This window comes from Myotis daubentonii, chromosome 3, assembly GCF_963259705.1.
Source record: "Myotis daubentonii chromosome 3, mMyoDau2.1, whole genome shotgun sequence".
Taxonomy (NCBI): domain Eukaryota; kingdom Metazoa; phylum Chordata; class Mammalia; order Chiroptera; family Vespertilionidae; genus Myotis; species Myotis daubentonii.
In genome coordinates, this window is record NC_081842.1 from 19,934,096 (window position 1) to 19,957,993 (window position 23,898).

General features: G+C 41.0%; 1 protein-coding gene across 2 annotated transcripts in view; it reads left to right on the forward strand.

Annotated features, from left to right (window-relative positions):
• Positions 1 to 23,898, forward strand: part of ARHGEF26 (Rho guanine nucleotide exchange factor 26) — a 112,222-nt gene that overhangs the window by 67,221 nt on the left and 21,103 nt on the right. For both annotated transcript variants that reach the window (XM_059686849.1, XM_059686850.1), the window contains 5 exons: positions 3,403 to 3,555; positions 7,793 to 7,922; positions 10,604 to 10,678; positions 12,127 to 12,216; positions 16,430 to 16,584. In XM_059686849.1, coding sequence (XP_059542832.1) covers positions 3,403 to 3,555; positions 7,793 to 7,922; positions 10,604 to 10,678; positions 12,127 to 12,216; positions 16,430 to 16,584 — 603 coding nt within the window. The remainder of the gene's footprint in view (positions 1 to 3,402; positions 3,556 to 7,792; positions 7,923 to 10,603; positions 10,679 to 12,126; positions 12,217 to 16,429; positions 16,585 to 23,898) is intronic.

The window sequence follows — 23,898 nt, forward strand, 5'->3', positions numbered from 1 at the left end:
ACAATAACTCAGCAGCTCCTCTATTACTCCTTGGTATCATACTGTCTTTCCTTTATATACACTGATATTGGCACAGAGAGTGAAGTTGAAATTTCATCTCTAGGTATATACCTAACCCAAAGATTTGAAAACAGGGACTCAAGTGGATACTTGTATGCTAATGGTCATAGCAGCATTATTCACAATGGCCAAAAAGTGGAAACTACCCAAGTGTCTGTCAACAAATGAATGGATAAACAATAATGGTATATGCACCTAAAGGTGTATTATTGAGCCATACAAAGGAATAAAGTTCTGATACATGCCTCAATATGGTCGAACTTAGAAAACATTACACTAGCCCAGCCAGCGTCTCTCAGTGGTTGAGCGTTTACCTATGAACCAGGAGGTCACGGTTCAGTTCCCGGTCAGGGCACATGCCCAGGTTGTGGGCTCAATCCCCAGTGTAGTGCATGCAGGGGGCAGCCGATCAATGATTCTCTCTCATCATTGACATTTCTATCTCTCTCTCCCTCTCTCTTCCTTTCAGAAATCAATATATATATATAAAGATATATATATATATTAAAGAAAACATTACACTAATAAAATAAGCCAGACAAAAAGCACAAGTATTATATGATTCCACTTATATGAACTATCTAGAATAGTCACATTCATGGAGACAGAAGGTAGGTTAGCGGTTACCAGAGGCTAGGGAGAGAGGGAAATGGGGAGTTACTGCTTAATGGGTGTAGCCTTTCTATTTAGGGTGATGAAAATACTTTAGAAATAGATCATAGTGGTGATTGCACAACATTGTGAATGTAATTAATACCATTAAATTGTACACTAAAAAAAATGGTTAAAGTGGCCAATTTCATGTTATATGTATATTTTACAACAATTCATGTAATTCAAAAACTACCACCAACACCCTTATGCACATCCTATATAGTAAAACCCTAATATGCAAATCGATCAAATGGCGGAACGACGGGTCGCTATAACACACACTGACCACTGGGGTCAAGCGCCCAATGCAGGAGCTGCCCCCTGGTGGTCAGTGCACTCCCACGGGGAGCACTGCTCAGCCAGAAGCCGGGCTCACGGCTGGTGAGCGCAGCAGCAGTGGCGGGAGCCTCTCCTGCCTCTGCAGCAGTCGGACATCCCCTAAGGGCTCCTGGACTGCAAGAGGGTACAGGCCGGGCTGAGGGAACCCCCACCCTGAGTGCCGGAATTTTGTGCACCAGCCCTCTAGTATGTTATAAGCAAAAACGTTATATTTTATATCACCTATGTCTATCATTCTTATCTCCCGAATATATCTTAAGTTCCTTGAAGTCAGGGACAGGTCTATATAGAAATTATCATTTAAGAAACATAGCTTTGTTTTGGAGTTTGGAGTGGTTGTTTTTGAAATTGCTGAAACTTTCCGGATGGGGGTTATTTTCTTTGAATATTAAAAGACTCAGTCCTGACAAAGTAATATGAAGCTGTTGACTGGATTTTGGAGTCTTCCAGTGTGTTGTCTGGACTAGTGGCTAAGGACTGTGCAGATTAACCCCGATACCACTGAAAGGAAAGGCAAATAGTCCAGCAAAGTTTTCCCTTTTGCTGTTTGAAACCAGGGGCTTGGATGAGTAGGCCAATTAAAATCTGTGGCTGGGATTTAGATTGATTATTTTCTCTAAGTCCTTTATATACATACATACATATATATATATATATATATATATATATATATATATATATATATATTATTGATTTTTTACAGAGAGGAAGGGAGAGGGATAGAGTGTTAGAAACATCAATGAGAGAGAAACATCTATCAGCTGCCTCCTGCACACTACCTACTGGGGATGTGCCTGCAACCAAGGTACATGCCCTTGACCGGAATCAAACCTGGGACCCTTCAGTCCACAGGCCAACGCTCTATCCACTGAGCCAAACCGGTTAGGGCTTCTCTAAGTCCTTTTTAAAGGAAATACAAATGTAGGGGCTTCCTCAAAGTATATAATGATTTGACTCTTCTAGGAAGTTAAAATGCATTTGTCCCTTAAGCTCTTACAGAAACTTTAAAAAATAATAGATAATGATGACAAGCTGATAATACAGTTCATACTAAAATGAGTTTTATGTACATGTAAACATATAAAAACTGAGCTTCTTAATGTCTTGTTTGTTTTATTTCTGAGTGCCAGGATTTTGTATGAAAATAACAGAGACAGAAATGTGAGAAAATGTTAGACCACATTTACGATGTTCTTGTATAAATTTCTGTTGTCTCATTCGCTATCAGCGTTGAATTTTGTGTGATGGAGTCCAGCCAGCTGACTGGTCGGGAGCAGTGAGTGATGTGCTAAATGCTAAAGAATTTCCTGAAAACGAAATTTCCCTTGTATCACTGTTCCAGAAGTCAGCATGAGAAATTATTGTTGATGTCACCTTCATCACATTTTTTAGGGAAATGATTGGGTCCTTGTGGGATGGTTATTTCTAATAGATTTTCCTACCATTTTAAATTTGGACAGTAAGTGGGCTCCAGGGCAGTTCTCTAATTTTAGTATTCACTTGAGTCATCTGGAGATCTTGCTAAAGTGCAGGTCCAGATTGGAGGAGGTGCGTGATGAGGTGGTGCATTCCTGATGTGCTCTTAGATGACACCAATGCTGCTGGTCCATGGACCACATTTTGAGCAGCAACCCTGGGTAGAAACCCATGTCAAATACCTGATATTGATGTTCTGTTAACATGGGATGCAATCTTTGGTTGCCAGAGAAAACACAAGATGCCTATGCAATACTTGACACATAGTTTACTGAAAAATTATTCATTATTTATCAGAAATTCAGTATTAACTGGACTTGACACAATATATGCACATACAAATACACACCCACTCTTAAGTCTGGCAAACCTGAAATTGCAATCTAATTTATAAAGACACTGAATATCACGCATATTATTAGATTTAAAATAATATGATTACTTTTATTTGAGAGAAAGGACACATAGAATTAAGTTTATTTCATGCTTGGTTTTAAAGTACTTATTTAGATGTTGTACTCATATGCTTTTCAGTATAATAAAATATGCAAGCATCAACCTCTTCTCCCTCCTCCAATATATAGGGAATTCTTGAAAAATGGTGAAATCTGTATATTCTAAAATCTGTATATACCTGAAAACGTAGAAATGAACTGGATTATCAGTCTTGTAAAACCGACTACTTGAAGTGACAAGGTATTTATATGACAGCTTTAAATGTAGAGAATTTTTATAGTTTTTGGCTTGTGTCCCTTTGAGTTGGTACTGGTACTGTTGATATTTTCAAACCCTGTATAAAAGCATCACATGAGATAATCTGTTATTAAAGCATATGGAAGAAAGCGTAAATGCTTTTGTTGTTTTTTTTTTCAGATTCTTTACAGAGTTGGAAGCAAGACATCAGAATAATATCTTCATAGATGACATAAGTGACATTGTGGAAAAACACACGGCATCCACGTTTGACCCGTATGTGAAATACTGTACAAACGAAGTCTACCAGCAGCGGACACTGCAGAAATTGTTGTAAGCTATGTTAAAGAGTACAGTTTTAATTAGCCAGCCTTGTTTTAATTAGCTCACATTGATTGAAATTAATTAAGCTCTGAAATCAATTTTGTGTGATGGAGTCTGGCCAGCTCACTGGTAAGGAGCAGTGACTGACATGCTTGATGCTAAAGAACTTATTGAAAACGAAATTTCCCTTGTAACTGTTCCAGAAGTCAGCACTAGAAATTATTGTTGATTGCCTCTTCATCGCATTTTTGGGGGAAAATGATTAGGTCCTCATGGGATAGTTATTTCTAATAGATGGGCTATATCCCAGGGACAAATGTTTAAGAGGATTGCTTTCAGGGTGAGTGTCCTAGTAGAAAAATCTAGTCTCTGGAAAATTTTCTCTCTAAAGCAATTATGAAATAATAGTTTGTTGTTTTCCTTTTTTTTTTTACTTTTTAAAATTGAATTTATTGGGGTGACGTTGGTTCACAAAATTATATATGTTTCAAGTATACAACTCAACAAAACATCATCTGTACCCTGCATCATGTGCCCTTCACCCAAAGCAAAGTTTCTTTCTATCTGTCTCCATTCTCCCCTCCTTTGCCCACCTCCTCTTATCGCCCCCCCCTTTCCCTCTGGCTATCACCACTCTGTTGTCTGTGTCCATGGGCTATGCATATATGTTCTTTGCCTTCTTTCATCCAGCCCTCCAAGCCCCCTCCTTTCTGACAGCTGTCAGTCTGTTCCGTGTATCCATGCCTCTGTTTCTATTTTGTTCATCAGTTTATTTTGTTCATTGGAGTTCACATATAAGTAAGATCATACGGTATATGTCTTTCTCTGACTGGCTTATTTCACTTAGCATAATACCATCCAGGTCCCTCCAAGCTGTTGCAAACAATAAAGTAATTTATACAAGTAAAATAGAAGAGATTGGCCATGGGTTGCTAATCCTTTAAACTCAAATGGGGCCTCCTTATACCAGTACTATTAGGCCTATTTTTACATATGTTTCAAAATTGCCATTGAAAAGTTAAAATACACCCAGTAGGTTACGATGTACTATAGTTTGTTTACCAAAATAATACTGGTGTCACAATCCAGAAGCTGGGTTGGTAGATTGTTCCATATCTCATTGTTTTCCTTGTTTTTGTTTTTAATTGTTGTGATGATTATTCCAAACCCCCCCCCCCCCCTTCTCTAAGACTTTAACTGGCCATTAAGTATTTTGCCTGAGGCCAAGAGAGAGTTTTTGAGGAGGCTGAATAGTTAGAGTCAGGATCCAGTTTTCTCTAGGACTCTAATCTTCTTCCATTCAAATGACAGCTCTGTTAAGTTGTTTGTAGGAATTGCTGACTTCCCCTTTGGGTGATCTGAGAAGCAAAGGTCTGAAAGAAGCCATGGGGAGGGAGGGAGTTCTTAAAGACTGTAATTATGAAACAAAAAACAGTTAAGCTTTAAACTTCTCTCCACACCTTTTCTCTTTGTCCTACTTAGGTTGCTGTAAGTTTTGGTGTGATGTATATTCCATCTCTATCCATGAGAGAGCCAGCAATTGTTCAGTAGCGTCTATGTTGTTCTATTTTCGGGGGCTTGTTTATCACAAGAAGCTGCATTTGTGCATTGCTGTGCATTGCAGCTTGGGGGTTACTGGCTGTTCCCGTCCCCCCACTGGGAGTTGTGGCGTTTTTGACCTTGGCTGGGAGCTGTGGCCGGCTTCTCTGCAGTGTGTGAGACTTACCAAGGGTCGGTGATGAGTCATCACCTCCAGGCTGCTTGCAGAAACAGCTCCTGGTTGGCAAGAAGGGCTGGTCTGCCCCTTCCCTCTCCGTGTCCTCATGTAGCTCTTGTACAGGGTGGGAAATCCAGCCGCCAGTGCCAGAGGAGGTTTGCAGTACAAAGCGGGGTTTGTCGGCACTGCTGACATGTGGGGCTGGATACCTCTTTGTTGTCGGGACTGTCCTGCCTGCTGCCCATGTTCCACGGAATCCCTAGCCTCTGTCCCTCACCCCAGTTGTGACAACCCGAATGCCTACAGACATTGCTGAATGCTTCTTGGGGACAAAATCACCCCCCTCATTTTTCCTACCATCCCCACCACCACCCCTAACCCCCCTGCTGATGCAAAGGTTGCTCTGTAACTGTTAGAAAATGCAAGTTACATACCTGTTCCAAGCAAAGCCTTAAATTAGAGCTGAATTTCATTTTGTTTTCAATATTTTGCAGGATTAAAAAAAAAAATGTGAATAGGTCCCAGCTGATGTGGCTCAGTGGTTGAGCATCGACCTGTGGATTCAAGGGTCCCGGGTTCGATTCCCGGTCAGGGCACATGCCCGGGTTGTGGGCTCGATCCCCAGTAGGGGGTGTGCAGGAGGCAGCCGATTCATGGTTCTCTCTCATGGATGTTTCTCTCTCTCTCTCCCTCTCCCATCCTCTCTCTCTAAACAAATCAATAAAAACACACAAAAAAAACACCAACCTAAAAAAATGTGAATAGGAGCTACTGTGCATTATGTAACTTTTAAAAATCGAGGTTTTCTTGAAATTAGCTTAATGAAACCATCAACTGAGCTTTCACCTGGACACGAGTGTCTGGGTTCTCGGGAGCTGGGTACAGTTGGTGTGAACTTACATTTAGGACAGTGACATTCAACTTCACCTGCACTTTGGAAACTCCCGGGAATCTGAGAACCAGCAAAAAACAAAGCCCAGGGCTCATCCCAGACTGCTTACTGCTTAATCAGACTCTTGGGGGGGGGGGGGGGGCTGGACTGGACTGGGACCTAAAAATGCAACCGGTGATTTAAAGATGCAACTGGTTTGGAGTTTGATTTTTTTCCCTTGAACTCTCTAAAAATCTTTCCAAGCAAGTAGGAAGGAAAACTTAAAACTCCTTGTGAGGAAATGAAATTAAAGCATTTCTGTGACATTTCTTTTAATTTGCTATTCTGGGTATTTCCTAATTTATTTTTAGCAGACTTGAACCAAATAATCAAATTTTGGGGCCTTGTTAATCACAAGGCCCGAGGATATCCTCGCCCAAAGATACTTTTCCATTGATTTTTAGAGAGAGTGGAAGAGAGGAGAGAGACAGAGAGAGCGGAACATTGATGTGAGAGAGGCACATCAGTCGGTTGCCTCCCACACGAGTCAAGCCCCGACCAGGGGGCCCCAGGGATGGAGCCTGCAACTGAGGTACATGCCCTTGACTAGAATTGAACCTGGGGCCCTTCAGTCTGCAGGCTCACACTCTCTCCACTGAGCCAAACTGGCTAGGGAAAAAAAAAAACATGTGTAAAAAGGTCACAATTGCCACTGTGCTGCTTCTTGCCCCCATCCCTCTTCCCTTGCCCTCCAACGTGGGGTTCCATTGCAGGACCACCCTTTCCCAGCCCCCTCCTTGCAGTCACAATGGAGCTCCGCACAGCTCCTCTGGGGCTGAAGTGAGGTGAGAGATGCAGGGGTGAAGGCACCCACTGAACGTCAGAAGACCTTGGCTTGACCTCTGTCTTTACCAAACACTAGGTCTGTTATTTGGCAAGTCGGGGACCTTTCTGAGGCTCCATTCTAATTGGAATCCCCTCTTGACCTTCCTTAAAAGTTATATGGGTGGTTCCACATAAGATCGTATATGTCAGTGTATCTTGCTAAATGTTGTGGCAGTATTTTACTGGTTTTACTGTCACTGGGAGAGAAGAAACACTGCTGACAATGGTCAGTTTTCTGTTTAACCAGACTCTTTGGAGGTGGGAGACTGGGACCAAAGGGATTTAAAGATGCAACTGGTGTAGAGTTTGATTTTTTTTCCTTGAACTTTCTAAAAGAAATTTTTAAATGAGTAGGAAGGAAAACTTAAAACTCCGCATTGTGAGAAAATGAAATTAAAGTGTTGTGGCAGTATTTTACCGTTTTTATTGTCAAATTTTATTACAAATTAAAACTAATTTGTAATTGATGCGTTCACCATTCCGATGCCATTGCCTCATCATTTGTTTACTTTCCACGTCTATAAAATTGTAGCTCAGACATTTTCTTCTCATTGCTCATACTGTCACCTTAGACTCATATCTTATAGTCAGTCTTGACTATAAAAGGCAGACAAGCCATCTATGTCTACCTATGTAATTATGTGTTCATGTTGTATATATTTAAAAATTGTTGGTAATATCTGAAATTATCACAGTATTCTATACTACATTTTTTAATTCTTAACTTGAGGAGACTGTATATTGAAGTTTCTTCTTTCTTTGTTTTCCCTCAGAGCCACCAATCCATCTTTTAAGGAAGTATTGTCAAGAATTGAGTCCCATGAAGACTGTAGGAACTTACCCATGATCTCTTTCCTCATTCTCCCCATGCAGAGGGTGACTCGCCTTCCCCTGCTGATGGACGTAAGACTTGATTGGGTGGCTCTTTCCTCTGTGGGTAGCCATAGTACTATAAATCTGATTAAGGAAATTTTTTTCTTCCACTGAAATTGATGCATCACCCCTCTATAAAATCTCCTGATTGAGAAGTTGCTATTCGGCTGGAAAGTCTCACTTTTGTCTAATATCTTTAGGAATCATCTTCAAGTTAGGTTTGTGTGGTCACTGAAGGATTTAGATTACATCACTCACTGAATACTTTTTGAAATGAGAAGAATATTGACTTCTTGAAGTCAGCAGTCCTGGATTGGGTTCTGGGTGAGCCACGAGACCTGTGACCTTGGACAGCTCATTTAATCTTTTTGGGCCCCCGCTTCCCCAGGAGGCACCCTGGTGCAGTGAAGTCCTGTGGCTCTGGAGTAAGACAGATCTGGGTGCAGATTCTGTCTCTGCCACTGACTAGGTGATCCTAGGCAAAAAATTACTTATCTTATTCTGAAAATCAGGATAATGGGTACCTGCAGGGTTGGCGTGAAAACGAATGAAATAGTAAATGGTAAGTGTGACAATAGACAGTGTTTCTTGACTAAATTAATAATATAATATACAGGCCTGTGCTGAGTTATATTAATACTCGAGGCCCGGTGTACGACATTCGTGTACTGTGGGGGCAGTCCCTCAGCCTGGCCTATGCCCTCTCGCAGTCCGGGACCCCTCGGGGGATGTCTGCCTGCTGGCTTAGGCCCACTCCCCGCCTAAGCCGGCAGGCGGACAACCCTTGAGGGGTCCTTAGTGCTGCTGCAGAGGTGGGAGAGGTGCCCACTGCCACTACTGTGCTCGCCTGCTGTGAGCCCAGCTCCTGCGTTAAGCATCTGCTCCCTGGTGGTCAGGGCGCATCATAGCAACCGTTCATTGTGCTATTTGGTCGATTTGGATATTTGGGTTTTATTATATAGGATTGTGACTTTTTCAAAGATACCTTCAAGGAGCAGCTGCTGTGCTTTCTTCTGTAAGATTTATCAGTAGTAAAGAGGTCATTTAGAACAAGATTTATATTATGTGACTTCTAACACTTTTTTATGGAACTTTGAGTTATATAGGGAAATATTTCAAACTTTACTATTTTAAATAAGAAATGGGTGCTTTCTAAATGTCAACTTTCTTGGAGTATTATGAATTTTCAGAATGTTTTCTTCTTCTTCTGAAAATACATTTTAGCCATGTTTCCTTAAATTCTGTATATACTGCCATCTCTCAGCCTTTCATATTCTTTGTTTGATTTTGGCAAAATTGCTTGAATAGATTGGTACCCACAAAATCTAACATACCATGTTGAGTGTTAATGCCATATTGTCCAGTGGGCTCTAATATTTTTTTAGGGTCAAAGACCCCTTTGAGATTCTGAGTAAAGTGTAGTCATTCTCCCTAGGAAATTCAGTATGCACAACGTTTACATAAAATTGAGGTGTGCAGAGACACTATGAACTTAGGGTGCCTGCTCTCAGGGACATAAGCCAGTATTTTTCAAACCACTTTCATACCCCTTAGTCTGCCACAAAATTGACTTTTGAAAAATGAGCACTGCTTTAAAAAAAATCAGAACGTACTCTACATGACATGGATATGGTCCATAATGGTTAAGTATTATTTCATTTAAAAAAAAGCCTTGTTTCATTTTTGTTTGCATGTGTACTGGTCACGGTGTTAAATGTATTTCCTACAGTGGGTCATAGTCAAAAACATTTGGGAACCATGACTATAAGCCCACAGATGGCACTGTCTGTGTTTCTTCTGACACATCACATGTAACAATCCTGACACCCGACCTCAGGTGTGTAGGCCTGGTACTTCCCCCCCATTGTAGACCAGGGGTTTGCTAGATGGAAGTACCTTCCACCTTTACCTGATGCCCACTGCCCTAATCTGGTTTGTGAGAGAGTCTGGACTTCAGACAGTATCTCTTCAATGTTACTTCATTTGGAGATTTAAACTTGTTTTGAAATGATTTAAACTTAATTGAGATGAACAGTTTTAACACTTAAAATGGTTTTGTTGGTTTTGAATTGGGTATAGTTTCAAAAGTTATGTGTAATTTGGTTTACCTTGAATTCACCTTCTTTGAGCTCAATTTTACTATCTCAAAAATTGCAGTATAAATATATCAAGAGAAAATTTAGCAGCCATTTTTCCTTGATATTTTTGTTCAGTCGTGTTATATACAAAATTAGTTCACCTCTAATGGCGATTATGATGATAACAATTAAAGTTATTTTATTATTTATGGATGGCCTACTATATGCCAGGCGCTCATAAAGCACTTTACATGTATTATCATTTAGTCTTTGCAGCCATCTGGTGACATAGCTGGCATTATCCTGAATTCATAGATGAAGAAACTGAGGCTTATAGAGACAGAAGACTTACCCAAGATCAAATAGCTAATAAGGGTCAGAGTTCAGAATTGAAATCGGGTTCATCCACCTCTGAAGTCTATCCTCTTATTTAACTATTTCTTGGATTCTGTGTGTGTAAAGACTATTTCATAGTTTTCTCATTGGATTTTAATGCCATCATCATACCCATCCATAATATTGTGTTCAGCATTGTGAAGTTTGCTATGAGCGAGAGGGTATGTCTGGGCATTGGTTTTATCGTATTTAGTAAAATCAGTCAGTTAATTTTCTTCTTCTTTTACTTTATTACAGACTATCTGTCAAAAAACACCGAAGGACTCTCCGAAGTATGAAGTCTGTAAAAGGGCCTTGAAGGAAGTAAGCAAGGTAACTGTTGGGTAGCTCCTCAGACAGTAAAGCCCTCAGATCACTTGGAAGAGAATGTGTCTGGGTTTGATGCTGGAAACTGGTAGATTCTCCTAGTCATTTGCACAGCATTCTTTAGCTAGCTGAAAAACAAAAGGATGTTTGCTACACTCAGATGAAATGTGCATTTTTACCATGTCAGACAGTCTTGTTTTAAGGGCCTATAGACGTCTCATTTTTTGTGTGGTGTCTGAGTAGCTGTTTATTTATTTCCCCATTAAATAAGTATTTATTGCATGTCAACTACTGTGCCAGGCATACCAGCCCTTGAAACTACGGTGATGGTTAGCGGCTTTTTTAAAGTTACCTCATTAACATAAATTAAGATGTTGTTTAAAAGGACTTGTTATAAATAAATATCGTATTATGACTAAAGATGCCCCTAATGGCTCCTATATAGGAAATTACACGGGTTTTAGGTGCTCTGTTCTGGGAACTATGGACAAAGACCAACTATATGTTTCTTATTATAAATCACAATGTCCCAGGCCATCATTAAAGGACTGAATGCATTCAGTTGTAGATCATTCATTATTTCTAATTACAGTGAATGTCCCTGAGCCTGGCCATCCTTGAAGAGTCACTGACCGTCAGGTTCCCCCTAGATCAGCGGTTCTCAACCTGTGGGTCGCGACCCCTTTGGGGGTCGAACAACCCTTTCACAGGGGTCACCTAAGACCATCGGAAAACATATAATTACATATTGTTTTTGTGATTAATCACTATGCTTTAATTATGTTCAATTTGTAACAATGAAAATACATCCTGCATATCAGATATTTACAATACGATTCATAACAGTAGCAAAATTACAGTTATGAAGTAGCAACGAAAATAATTTTATGGTTGGGGGTCACCACAACATGAGGAACTGTATTAAAGGGTCGCGGCATTAGGAAGGTTGAGAACCACTGCCCTAGATGAAGGCTTCCCTTTACTAGTCTTATGCTTTGCAGTACCACTCTGCTTAGAATTTGCCTTTGACCTTGGTAATCTGCCTCCAGCTGCTCTGACTTGGCAATGAGGAGAAAGGTGCAGCGTGCCCTGAGGCTGGGTGAGGGTTTGGGTTGAGGCAAGCAGGAGGGATGGAGGAAAGGAGCAGACTGCTCAGGAACTGGGGACTGGGTCTGTGGGAGGAACCCGGGTGTGGAGGGTGTGATGTAATAACTCATGAAAGACATGTGTTCCTAGAAATTTTTAGGAGACTTTCCCCCCCTGTCTTCACTTCCTGATGACTCCACTTCTCGCTGAGGACAGTGTCCTAACTGTGTAAAAGTGAATTCTTCAACCGTCAGAGAGGAGTCTGTGGAGCTTCCCCAGTGCTAATTACTTCCTGCGAGAGATCTGCTTTTGAAAGTGGGGTTTCTCTCCTGGATCCCTCAACCCTCCTTATGTTTCTGTGTTCCCAGTTGGTTCGACTGTGCAACGAAGGAGCCCGGAAGATGGAAAGGACAGAAATGATGTACACAATTAACTCCCAGCTGGAATTTAAAATTAAGGTATTTCCGCACGTCCTCATAAACAGATTTATTACTGCTCTTGCTTAAGTCTTCTGTAAACATGAAGACAGTCAAGGGCAACAGAAGTGGATAGGATTTTATTTTTCAAAGAAGGACCATCCATTGATTAGAGAGAGGCTGGCGGAGAGAATAGCAGATGCTGAGGGAGATTCTATTCTGCTTATGCCGGATAAAGCGACCTTTCCATAATCCACAGTTAGGTATTATCTGACGAGAACATTTTTTTTTTTCCCCCTAGGAAGCCAGCAAACTCGGGGAAAAGGGTAGTTAAAAATAATAGAACTTGCCCGGCTGGTGTGGGTCAGTGGTTGAGCATCGACCTATGAAGCAGGAGGTTATGGTTCGGTTTCTGGTTGGGGCACAGTGCCTGCGTTGTGGGCTTGATCCCCAGTGGGGAGCATGCAGGAGGCAGCTGGTCAATGATTCTCTCTCGTGATTCATCTTTCTATCTCTTTCTCCCTCTCCCTTCCTCTCTGAAATGAATAAAAATACATTTTTAAAAGCGAATAGAACTTTAGTATGGAAAGGAGCTTTCTTTCAGATTCTCAGTGTCCTACAAAACAGTGGTGTCGTCTCCCAGGAGCTGGACCGTGGTGTGCTCCCAAATCAGATAAGGACGCTCCTTGTCCAGTTTGCAGAAACAGATTGTTGGTGGATTGTTCTTTGCAAATTTGTTTTTCTCCCATAATTCTTTATTGACGATGTGCTGCCCGTTACTGCTTGTCTGGCACTGCTCAGGGGCAGATGACAAGATGAAAAAGGAAGAAAATGACAGTTAATGATTGTAAATCTTGGCCACGCTCAGTCCTTTGGTTTAAAGCTGAGTTCTCAATGGATGTGAATGATCAGGATTGGCATTCTGTTTTGTTTTATTACATGTAAGTTGTGTTAAGCAACTTAAAATGACAGGCCTTTCTTTAAATTTGTATTTAATTTTTTAAATATATTTTTATTGATGTCAGAGAGGAAGGGAGAGGGAAAGGGAATCTTTGATCAGCTGCCTCCTGCATGCCCCACAATGGGGATCAAGCCCATAACCTGGGCTTGTGCCTTGACCGGGAATTGAACTGTGACCTCCTGGTTCAACACTTAACCGCTGAGCCATGTGGGCCAGTTGTTTTTTGTTTCTTTTTTTAAAATCTTCTTTTTAAAGATGGCAAACCCCTAACCATTTATCTTTTTAAAGATGGTAAATTCCTTCCCTAATACGTTTCTTTTTCTTCCTCGCTGAAAATCAGTTGATTTAAAATATCTTTAAACTTTATTTTTCTAGAATGCAAAATTAATATGTAATTGAAAAAAGCTTACTCCAGGGGTCCTTAAAAGTAAGTGATTAACATCAATTGAGTTCATGAGTTTAATGAGCACCTTATTTGTGGAAAGCAGTAGGAAGAACAAAAATGTAATCCCTGTGCTTGGGAAGCTTACAGTCACACAGAAAATTACAGAAATGCAAAGGAGTTAGTAGCAAAGTCTGCAGCTGTCACAGTAGATGGGAGACTGGAAATGGAAAGGATAATGGTCAGCTCTAGGAGCGAGGGATGGAGGGATGGGGAGCTTGTATCAGGTAAGGCTTCCTACTCCAAATCCAAGATGTAACACAACATGAAAAACTCCAAGGCATTAAGAAGTCTTTGGACTGTAGAAGACAGTTTGATATTTCCTCAAAAAGTTAAACAGAATGACTACATGACCCAGCAGTTTCACTCCTAGGTACATACGCAAGAGAACTGAAGACAGTTGTTCAAATAAAAACAAATGGTCATGGTAGCATTATTCATTATAGCCAAAAACGTGGAAACAACCCACATGTCCGTCAACAAAATTGATGAGGTGATAAACAAATTGTGGTATATTCATACAATGAAATAGTATTCAGCCGTAAAAAAGAACAAAGTCCTGATACATGCCACAACATGGATGAAGACATTTATGTTAAATGAAAGCAAGCAGACTCCAAAGGTGACATATTGTGTAATTCCTTTTCTATGAAATGTCCAGAATAAGCAAATCCATGGAGTTAAAGTAGAATCATGGTTGCCGGGGCCTTGGGGAAGGGCAGAATGGAGAGTGGCTCAAGGCATACGGGGTTTCTTTTTAGGGTATTGAAAATGTTCTGGGATTATGTAGTGCTGATCATTGCACAACATTGTGAATGTACTGAAAGCCACTGAATTATATGTATACCTTTAAATGGTTAAATGATCATTTTTCTCTCAATTCATAAAAATATATATTTACTCTTCAGCAGTTCTTTCTTGTCTTGCTGGCTCATAAAATTAGTTCAATTTTATACTGAGGCTAGTTTTCTAGGATGCCAAATAACACAAAAAAGGATGAAAAGTCTTTTCTCCATAGGACTTATATCAGTACCTTTAGGGATATATTTTTATTCATGAACTTTTTTTCTAGTTTTTTATTAACACCTGAATTTTAGTCTTAGAGTTTCTTAATTCCAGGAATTCACTTATGCCCATTTTGGGTTCTTCAGATTCTTTTCTCTTGGACATTTTCAGTTTCTTTTTTTTCTTCTTCTTCTTTTTTTTTTTTTTAAAGAATGAGTTTCATCTTCTAATAAATTCTGAAACAAAAAAACACATTTATAATATCGGATTTTGTTTTCAAAAGAGGCATAGACATATTGAAAGCCACTGCCCATTTTAGATATTCCTTAGATAGTGATTTTTGCCTAGTGGAATATGAGGAGCCTAAAAAAGTCAATGTATTTTAAAAACAACAAACTAGTTTTAAAAACTTTCTTTCCCCTGCCCCTAAACGAAGAACTTAACCATAAAACTGTCCTTGGTTCATACTGTAGCGTTACATGCAACAGCAAGATAGCACTGTGTCCCCAGTAATTCCATACCTTCAGCAGGACCAAACCTGACACCCAGTTCTTTGCGGTGACCTCTTGTGTGCTGGTGGGGTTCCCCAGAGTAGTCTAAGCCATCTTTGTCCGTCTTTTAAGTTTCAGCCATTCCTGTTGGATAATTGTCTGATGTGAGATTTGGGTCTGGAAACTATGAACTCCCTTAATGGCAAGTTTGGAAAGTTTGAGGTCAGCCATAATGTTTCCTCTTCCTTTTTAAATTTTCAGGAAAACAGTACATAACTGATGAGCAACCTGCTTATAAAAGTTCTTTATAAAGTAAAAAAAATAAATAAAGAAAAGAAAAGAAAAAAGAAATCCTCTTAGCTTTCTTATTTCCTCCCTAATATCCTCAATTTCCTTTAGCTATTTTTAATCATTATTCCCTGAAAAGGATGACATTTGGGTGCACTAAGCTACTACAGTTATGTTTTGTGTGTCTAAGAACTTCTGCTTATTTTATGGATGCAGTTTTTTAAATCAAATTTTTTGACAGTAAGCATTTCTGGTAACTTAAAAAAAAAAAAGAGCTCTCAAGGGTAAGGATTATCCCGTGGTTTTGAGAGTTTTCCAGTCGGAAACTGGAAACTGAATTTTTAAAAAACTATGTAATTTCTTGTATCCAGCCTTTTCTCTGAGATTAAGATGGATTATTTTGGGAAAACCTCATTTTCCCCAGCCAGAAAAATGGCATGTTGCTTTCAGGGATGAACTTCCATGGAGAAAACTACCATACATTTAAGAACAGGTGTTCTTCAGAAGATGGCTAAGTAAATAATCGGCTGACAAATCATACATTTAAGAGGATTTTTTTTTTCCTTTTGAATGAAGTCTACTCAGTTCATAAAGGAATGCAGGCTTTTATATTGGGCTCTTTTAGCTACAGTTCTCTCCATTTTCCTGTGTGTTTAGATTCTGGTTTGTGATATTTATATTTAAAGTAACTGCAGTTGATACTTACAGATTTCATTTTGAGGCCTTTCAGTGTTCAGTGACTCCTTTCTTGATCTTCTTTTTTCAGCTGAGAGTTAATGGAAGGGCAATATAATCCTTTCTGGTTGACCCAATAACATTTTCTCATTGAGTTTTAGTTACGTGTAGGCAAGTTAATTGTTTTTATATTGGAAAATAAATTGTTGCTCACTTTCTATTGGAGAATTACTGTACTTCTCTAGTTACTATATTTTGTTATAATGTGTCTATAAAATAATGATGCATGCCATATGTGCATACTGTGTTTGCATGTAAGTTTTATGTTTTAATCTCTGTCATCTTAGACGCTCTCTCCTTTGGCCTTGGTGCTGAGTTCTTCTCTGTTTGTAGCCTTTCCCTCTGGTCTCCTCTTCCCGGTGGCTGGTGAAGAGAGGCGAGCTGACAGCCTATGTGGAGGACACAGTGCTTTTCTCAAAAAGGATGTCCAAACAGCAAGTCTACTTCTTTCTTTTTAACGACGTGCTCATCATCACCAAGAAGAAGAGGTAAGCAGCCTTTGTGTCGCTTGCTGTGTATCCAGGTTCCAAGATCCGCAATTCAGATGCTTGTTGAAGGTGATCGTCCTTTCAAAGCTTGAGATGTGAGGTGTATAGTTCTTACACGTGGACTCACAGGAGCGTCTGTGCTTCATTTTCTTTAAATTACCTGTTAGTTAAGACTTGAGTCTTTTGCAGTGTGCAGAGCCACTGTTGTAAGCATTTGATTCATTTGTATCTTTGAGTTCTCTCTCATATCTGTGGGGAGGCAACACCCTCATTATTCCCAATGAGCATTTTTCAAATTTCTTCTCCATAGAGCCTTTCCTCTGGTGGATAAGGAGCTAGGGTGCAAGTCTAGTGCTCCTTGTACCTTAATCTAAAATCCACTGCTCGTAATGATTGTTGGTCTAAAACGTTTCCCCGTGACTGGGAAGATGCTGGCGAGACTCTAATACTCTCTCCTTAAGGGAATAGAAAGTAAATCCGTCTGTTGGCAGCGTGTTTATGCCTCTGACTTCAGACTTCTGGTTGTGTGTTCATATCCTGCTCTGGGGAGATAACCAGAAAGGATTCCTTTTTTTCTTTTTTTACAGTATTTGTTCTATCTGTCCCCACTACACACACATACCCACATGCATACACACACTCACTCTCCTTAGCTCTTCCCGCAAAGAATTGGCGGGAACATTCTTCATTAACTATACTCAGGGTATGTAGGATTGTAAAATATTTTCCTGCTGGTCCTTCATAAACATTCCATCATTTCCAGAATGTGAACTTAAAAAACCATAAATTTGTGGTGTGTTATTTCCACATATGAAGGCAAGCAAGTGGGCAGAATTGTTGGCATAGAATAGAAGTAGGGGTGGTTCATGGGATACAGTTTAGACAAGGTGAAGAGAATCATGGAAACAGGCTTCTAGGAATATGTGAAATAAATGTTCACATTTGTCAGAAATATTTATTTAAATCCTACGTCTGAATAGCTGACATTTTAGCTGAAATATTCAAACTACCCTGGAGAGCATTATGCTAAGTGAAACTGACCATGTAGAGAAAGACAAGTACCATACCATTTCACCTATATGCGGAGTCTAATGTACAAAATAAACTAACAAAGTAGAGACAGACTCATGGATATAGAGAACAGACTGACAGCTGTCAGACAAAGGAGATTGGGGGCTGGGTGAGAAGGGTGAAGGGATTAAGTGAAGAAAAAAAAAAAAAGACTCATGGACACAGATAGCAGGATGATGATTACCGGAGGAAAAATAGGGTAGGGGAGGCAGAAGAAGGTATAGGGGAAATAAATGGTGGTGAAAGAAGACTTGGGGTAGTGAACTCACAATATAATGTACAGGTATGTATTGTAGAATTGTATGCCTGATACCTATACAATTTTAATAACCAGTGTCACCCCAATAAATTCAATAAAAAAATAAGTTTAAAAAAAAAAAGAAAGAGAGGTTGAGCTTTGCTTTTTGTTCCTTTTAGTCAGACTGTGTTATGAATGCTTTTAGCTGCTTGGAAATCTAGCTGAAATGAAAACTTTGAATGGTCTACCCTAAAAAGCCGTAATACATCTATGATAAATATATAAAGATGCTGATGATTATTTTTCTTACTTAGGAAAATAGTGTTCCCGTATCTTTAAGAAGAAATGATTTATCGTACCTTGGGGCAGTTTAAATAGTTCTAGTAGCTAAGTAAAGTTTATAAATAAAAGATTGGAGAAACATTATAATTTGTGTTCTTATGTTTTGTTGGTTTCCTATGAGATAGCATGTTTTTTTGGCGTCCGTCGAGATGTTTTGTTTTTAGGGAAGAGTAATTATATAGATGACTCTTCACATGCCCGAACTCTTGACTTTTAACATCTTCCAGCTGTTGAAATATTTGTTCTGTCTCAAGGGACCAAAAGCTTTACCTAAACTTTTTATTTTAATGATAAAGTATACCAAACCAATTTTAAATATAATGTAGTAGTCTTGATTATGATGTCTCTGGTGACTTGATGAAACCATTAAGGGTTTTTAAGCCAGTATAGTACAACTTTTATTCTTGAACTTGCATACAACGACCCAATAAATACAGACTTTTGAAAGTTGGAATTAAGGTGTATGCAGTTCTACTTAGCAGCATACGTTTCTCTCCACAGGAGGTTTTGCCATTACATTTAATGTTGCTTTCCTAGCTCTCCCACATCTATTTGCTCGGGTATGTTTGAGATTGTAGTGTTGTCAAAGGAAGAGCAAAACATACAGTTCCAGTGGAGAGGGCAACCAGAGTGGCTCACTTTGCCTGTCCCGAAACTGGAATTTCCTTGCCCTTGCAATGAGCTCTTCATATTTCTAAGGTGCCCTTGACCCAGAGAATGGCATTGGGAAGCTCAAGTTGTTTATGACCTGAATAGGTGGTGAGAGTGACAAGCAGAACAGGGGCTCGATAAACAGGCTTGGTTAAAAATGTGCAGTATGCACAGCCCTATTTACTCTGCAGCTTCAAGGAGGCAACTGCAAATGCTCCGCATGCCAGAGGCAGCAGCGAAGGAGATAGGACGGGTTTGGACCAGGGGGATAGTGTAGGCTTGGCCACGAGGTGCAGATAAGGAGAGGTACCTGTGCCAGCTCTGCAGGCCTTTCCACCATCCCTGCCTCATTATAATTCCAGGGTTCAGTCAGCAGCTCAGCTGCTGGGTCTCCAGTGGTTTCAGCTTCAGGGAGGCTCCCGGGCTCCCCGCAGAGAGAGCTGGGGAGGAGAGCTACTCTTCCTCCTCCTCCCCGCCTGGCAGATGGCTTCTGCTGAGCAGATGGCTGGGGTGTGTGGCCGCCTCCGTGGTGCAGAGACCATATTACTGCTAGTGCTTGCAGAGCGGTCCGTGGCCACGGGCTGTCTTCTAGGACAGGAATTTTCGCTTTTTTTTTTTTTAAAGAATATTAAAAGGAAGTTTAAAATTTCTATTTGCTCTGGGCTGTTTGTGAGTCACTACAGGAATAGTCTCTTCCACCGCATTTCAAAAGGATCAGTTTGTTTGGATGAGAAAGTGTAACTTTTGGCCCTTGCAGCTTTCATCGCAGATTACCTGGGAATGGGAACTTTGGGAGTAGAATTTTCAACCCAGCAGGACAGAGACCTGAGGGCTCTGTGTTGGGGGACTGCCCTGTGCTCTGTGGGGTGTTACAGCAGCTTCCTGCTCTCTACCCTCTGTGTGTAGCAGCACTTTCCTTCCAGGCGTGACAGCCCAGAATATCTCCAGACATTGTTGTATGTTCCTGGGGGGCGGATTGCCTCCAGGTGAGAACCACTGCCCTAGTGCAGTGGTCGACAAACTCATTAGTCAACAGAGCCAAATATCCACAGTACAACGATGGAAATTTCTTTTGAGAGCCAAATTTTTAAAACTTAAACTATATAGGTAGGTACATTGTTATTAACTTAATTAGGGTACTCCTAAGCTGGCCTTTGCTAAAAACGTCCTCAATCTGATTGAGGTACATTCGCTAAGATCGACTCTTTCCAACTCTCCCATCCACACTCGTCTTCTATACTTGTTTCGTCTATCTCCTTTCGTTCATCCTCTCTGTGTGTCCAAACCATCTCAACATACCTTTCTCAATCCTCGACACTACATCTTCTTTCACTCCACAACGATACTTGTACATGCGCACCCGCCCGCACGTGGCATTTTGTGGAAGAGCCACACTCAAGAGGCCAAAGAGCCGCATGTGGCTCGGAAGCCGCGGTTTGCCGACCACTGCCCTAGAGTGATGGCAGGCTATCCACCAGTGTTGCCTTTAGTGTAGTTAGTGAAGGTGTGAAAATCGACCAGAGCTGACATAGCATTAATCTTTTTTTAAAATATATTCCTACTGATTTCAGCGAGGAGGGGAGAGGGAGAGGTAGAAACATCAATGATGAGAGAAAATCACCAATCGGCTGCTTCCCATATGCACCCCATTGGGAATCGATCCCCCAACCCAGGCATGTGCCCTGACTGGGAATCGAACCATGACCTCCTCATTCATAGATCGATGCTCAACCACTGAGCCATACCAGCCAGGCTGAAATTTCTTTTATTTTTAAAAGACATGTGGTTCTTGTATTCTGCTCCATTATATATTCATTTTTAAGTGAAATTTTAAATTAATTTTTGCAAAAACAACCTGGAGCTTGGTTTATCATGTGGCTTCTTATCTCCTCTAGAGTTTTACCTATGGAATACAACCAGATTGTTAAGACTATTTGCAAAACAGTGCTCTATAGAGGAAGTTTTCTGTTGTTGTTTGTTTGTTTTATTTTGTACTACTGTAATATACAAAATATTTGTACAACTAATATTTTGAGCTGCAAGTAAAAGTATATTCATACGAAAGGGTTAACCAATAAAAATGTTGAACTATCACATGCGCGCATACACACACACACACACACACAATTAGAAGTTGGGTGAGTTTGGAAAACTTCATTCTTCTTTGGGAGATTCACTGTTGGACCACTTAGAAAGCTTTTGGCTGCGTGTAACAGAATTCCCAAGTAACAGTGGCTCAGACACTAAAGGTATTTACCTCTCTCTCCAGACATGAAGCCTGAGGGTGGTCAGTCCAGGCCTGGTGGTCACGTGTAACCCAGCCCGTTTCCATCCTTGAGCTGCTCTGTGCTCTGCTCGTGTCCTCATGGTTGCGAGAGCTCCTGCAGGCATCATGATTTCATTCGGCCATAGGAGGGAGGCTAGGGTGAAAATCAGGCTGAACCAGGGCTCTGTGCAGGTGGCTTTTCCTATTTTTCAGCCCAGGAAAAACTTTCCCAGACAGTCCTAAGAAGACTCCGTGAATCGCATGGATTGGTTTTGGGTCCCAGGACTTGTTATAAGGGAGGCAGGGAGAGCCAGCACATGATAAAGGGGAGCAGGAGAATCATGACTGTTTTGGTTCAGCCACGATGCATCCCCTGGGGCTGGCACGCTGGGACTTGATGGACAAGAAGCAGGGGAGGCTGGCAGCTGATTAGATAACAGTTCCAGCCACAGCTGGGAAAAGCTCTTCTCCGCAGAACACCAATTACATTTGAGTAGTTTGGGAAATGGGAGGCTCTTTGAAAGAACCAACGCTGTGCCTTTAGGATAGATGGGGTTGGGGAGTATTGATTTCCAGGGAGACAGAAGTGATTGGAGATTTAGGACCTGCTTCCTTTTAGCTGGTGGTAGTCTTCTAGCTGGGATTCATGTGTCTTTGTGGTAGTGCCTTTTCCCTGCCGCCAGCCCAGATGTGCCCTTCAGCACATCTGGAGCAGATAGGTGGATGTGGTCTGGGTGTTGGGGCACAACACCAAAAGAATGCTGAACTCTAGTCTGTTCTTGTTACCTGTAACAGTAAAGGCAATTATTTCCGGGTTTGTTTTCTTGTCCTGAGTTCTCTACCCATAAATGATTTAGCCATGATGTTTTGTGATGTTACCTGTAGTTACATGAGGAGTAATGGTAATTGTAATAATGATGATAAGAACCCGTGTTATTAAGCATGTGCAGTATGCCAGTCACTGAGCGCAGAGTGCATAGGCAACACTGAGTTATCACAGCAGCCCCAGGCTCTTTTCCTTTTACAGGGGAGAATACCGAGGCAGAGACACAGCATCTTTGTCAAGGTCTCTTGCCAAAGCCAGGATTCTCATGTGTCTGACTTTAGAGCTTCCTCTCTACATTTCTTTGTTCATTATTTCTTTAAAAAAATATTTTTTATTGATTTCAGAGAGGAAGGGAGAGACAGATAGAAGCATCAATGATGAGAGAGAATCATTGATCAGCTGCCTCCTGTACGCCCCTTACTGGGGATCGAGCCTGCAACCTGGGTATGTGCCCAGACTGGGACTCGAGCCGTGACCTCCTGGTTCATAGGTCGATGCTCAACCACTGAGCCACACTGGCCGGGCTGTGTTCATTACTTCTTAACTTCATTTTTGTAGAATATTTTCACTGTTCCCTTTGCTATAATGTCATTGGGGAAAACATCGTAGAAACTCGCACCTTTTTTAAAAAAATACATTTCTTTATTGATTTTAGAGAGGAAGGGAGAGGGAGAGAGATAGAAACATCAATGATGAGAGAGAATCATTGATCAGCTGCCTCCTGCACGCCCTCTACTGGGGATCGAGCCCACAACCCAGGCAGGTGCCCTTGGCCGGAATCGAACCTGGGACCCCTCAGTCCACAGGCCGATGCTCTATCCACTGAGCCAAACCGGCTAGGGCTCGCACCTTTTTCTTGTCTGTTTTGATAGACATCTTTTCCAAAGCAAGGTTGTGTTCCATGAGTATTTTATAGTGGCACAGGTGGTAGGAGGAAACCAGAACCAGCACCAGATTGCATTTGTGAGCTTTCCTCTGCCTTTAGCCGGAGTGTAAGGAAGAGTTTCCTTTTCATTGTGTTTCCTTCCTGCAGACATTGAAGACAGTAGGTTCCCACTTCCTGGTTCCTGTTCCATAAATACTGTGTGTATTGACATAACTTGAACTTTTCGGCACATTACAAATTCTTGGGGGTTAAACGAAAGGATTTTCTGTAATAGGATATGACGAGATCATTATCACAAGTCCAGGGTTTAAGTTACCACTTGCATTTTCCCAAGTAGTTGGAATGCCCCCGTGGCTCGAAGCTGTGCGCGCTCCCTGGTTCAGCCCCACTTTGAGTTTTTCCACTTGAAGCCTTTCCCATTTTAGAAAGCTGGAGTCCCCTCACACTGTCTCCCTTCCTCTGCAGAATAAACTCCTTCCTCAGGAAATTAACTTTAAGAGTACCTTGGATCAAGAAAGGCAGTAAGACCGACTGAAAGTGCTTTTATTCCTGCAACCTAACACTTGGCTGCTTCTGATCATGTGATACTGGTTTCTAAATTTAAGATGCTGAGATGGGGTGGGGGAGAAGTGAGAGCCCCATTTCCTTTTCCCTCCCCCTCTTTTTCTCTGGCCTCCTCACATACCCTTCATTCCTCTATGTGATGAGTATAAGGGTATTGTGTCCTTTAATCTGTAAGAAGAATTGAAGTTGCCATTCAATCTTGAAAGCTGCCGTGACCTAGAAGCACAATATCAGTGTCTGGAATCAGACAGAACTGGGCTCCAGTCCTGGCCATGTGACCTTGGGCATGCTACTCTCAGTCTCTCAGAGGCTCAGTATTCTCATCTGTAAAATGGGTGTAATAATTCATCTCCTTCGTGAAATTTTCTTGAGAATTAAATGAGATAATGCACATAAAATTTTAACCTAGTGAATAGTCTCTGCCAAGTGACTGATACATGCTGGGTGTGGGTGTCATTATTCCTAGTATT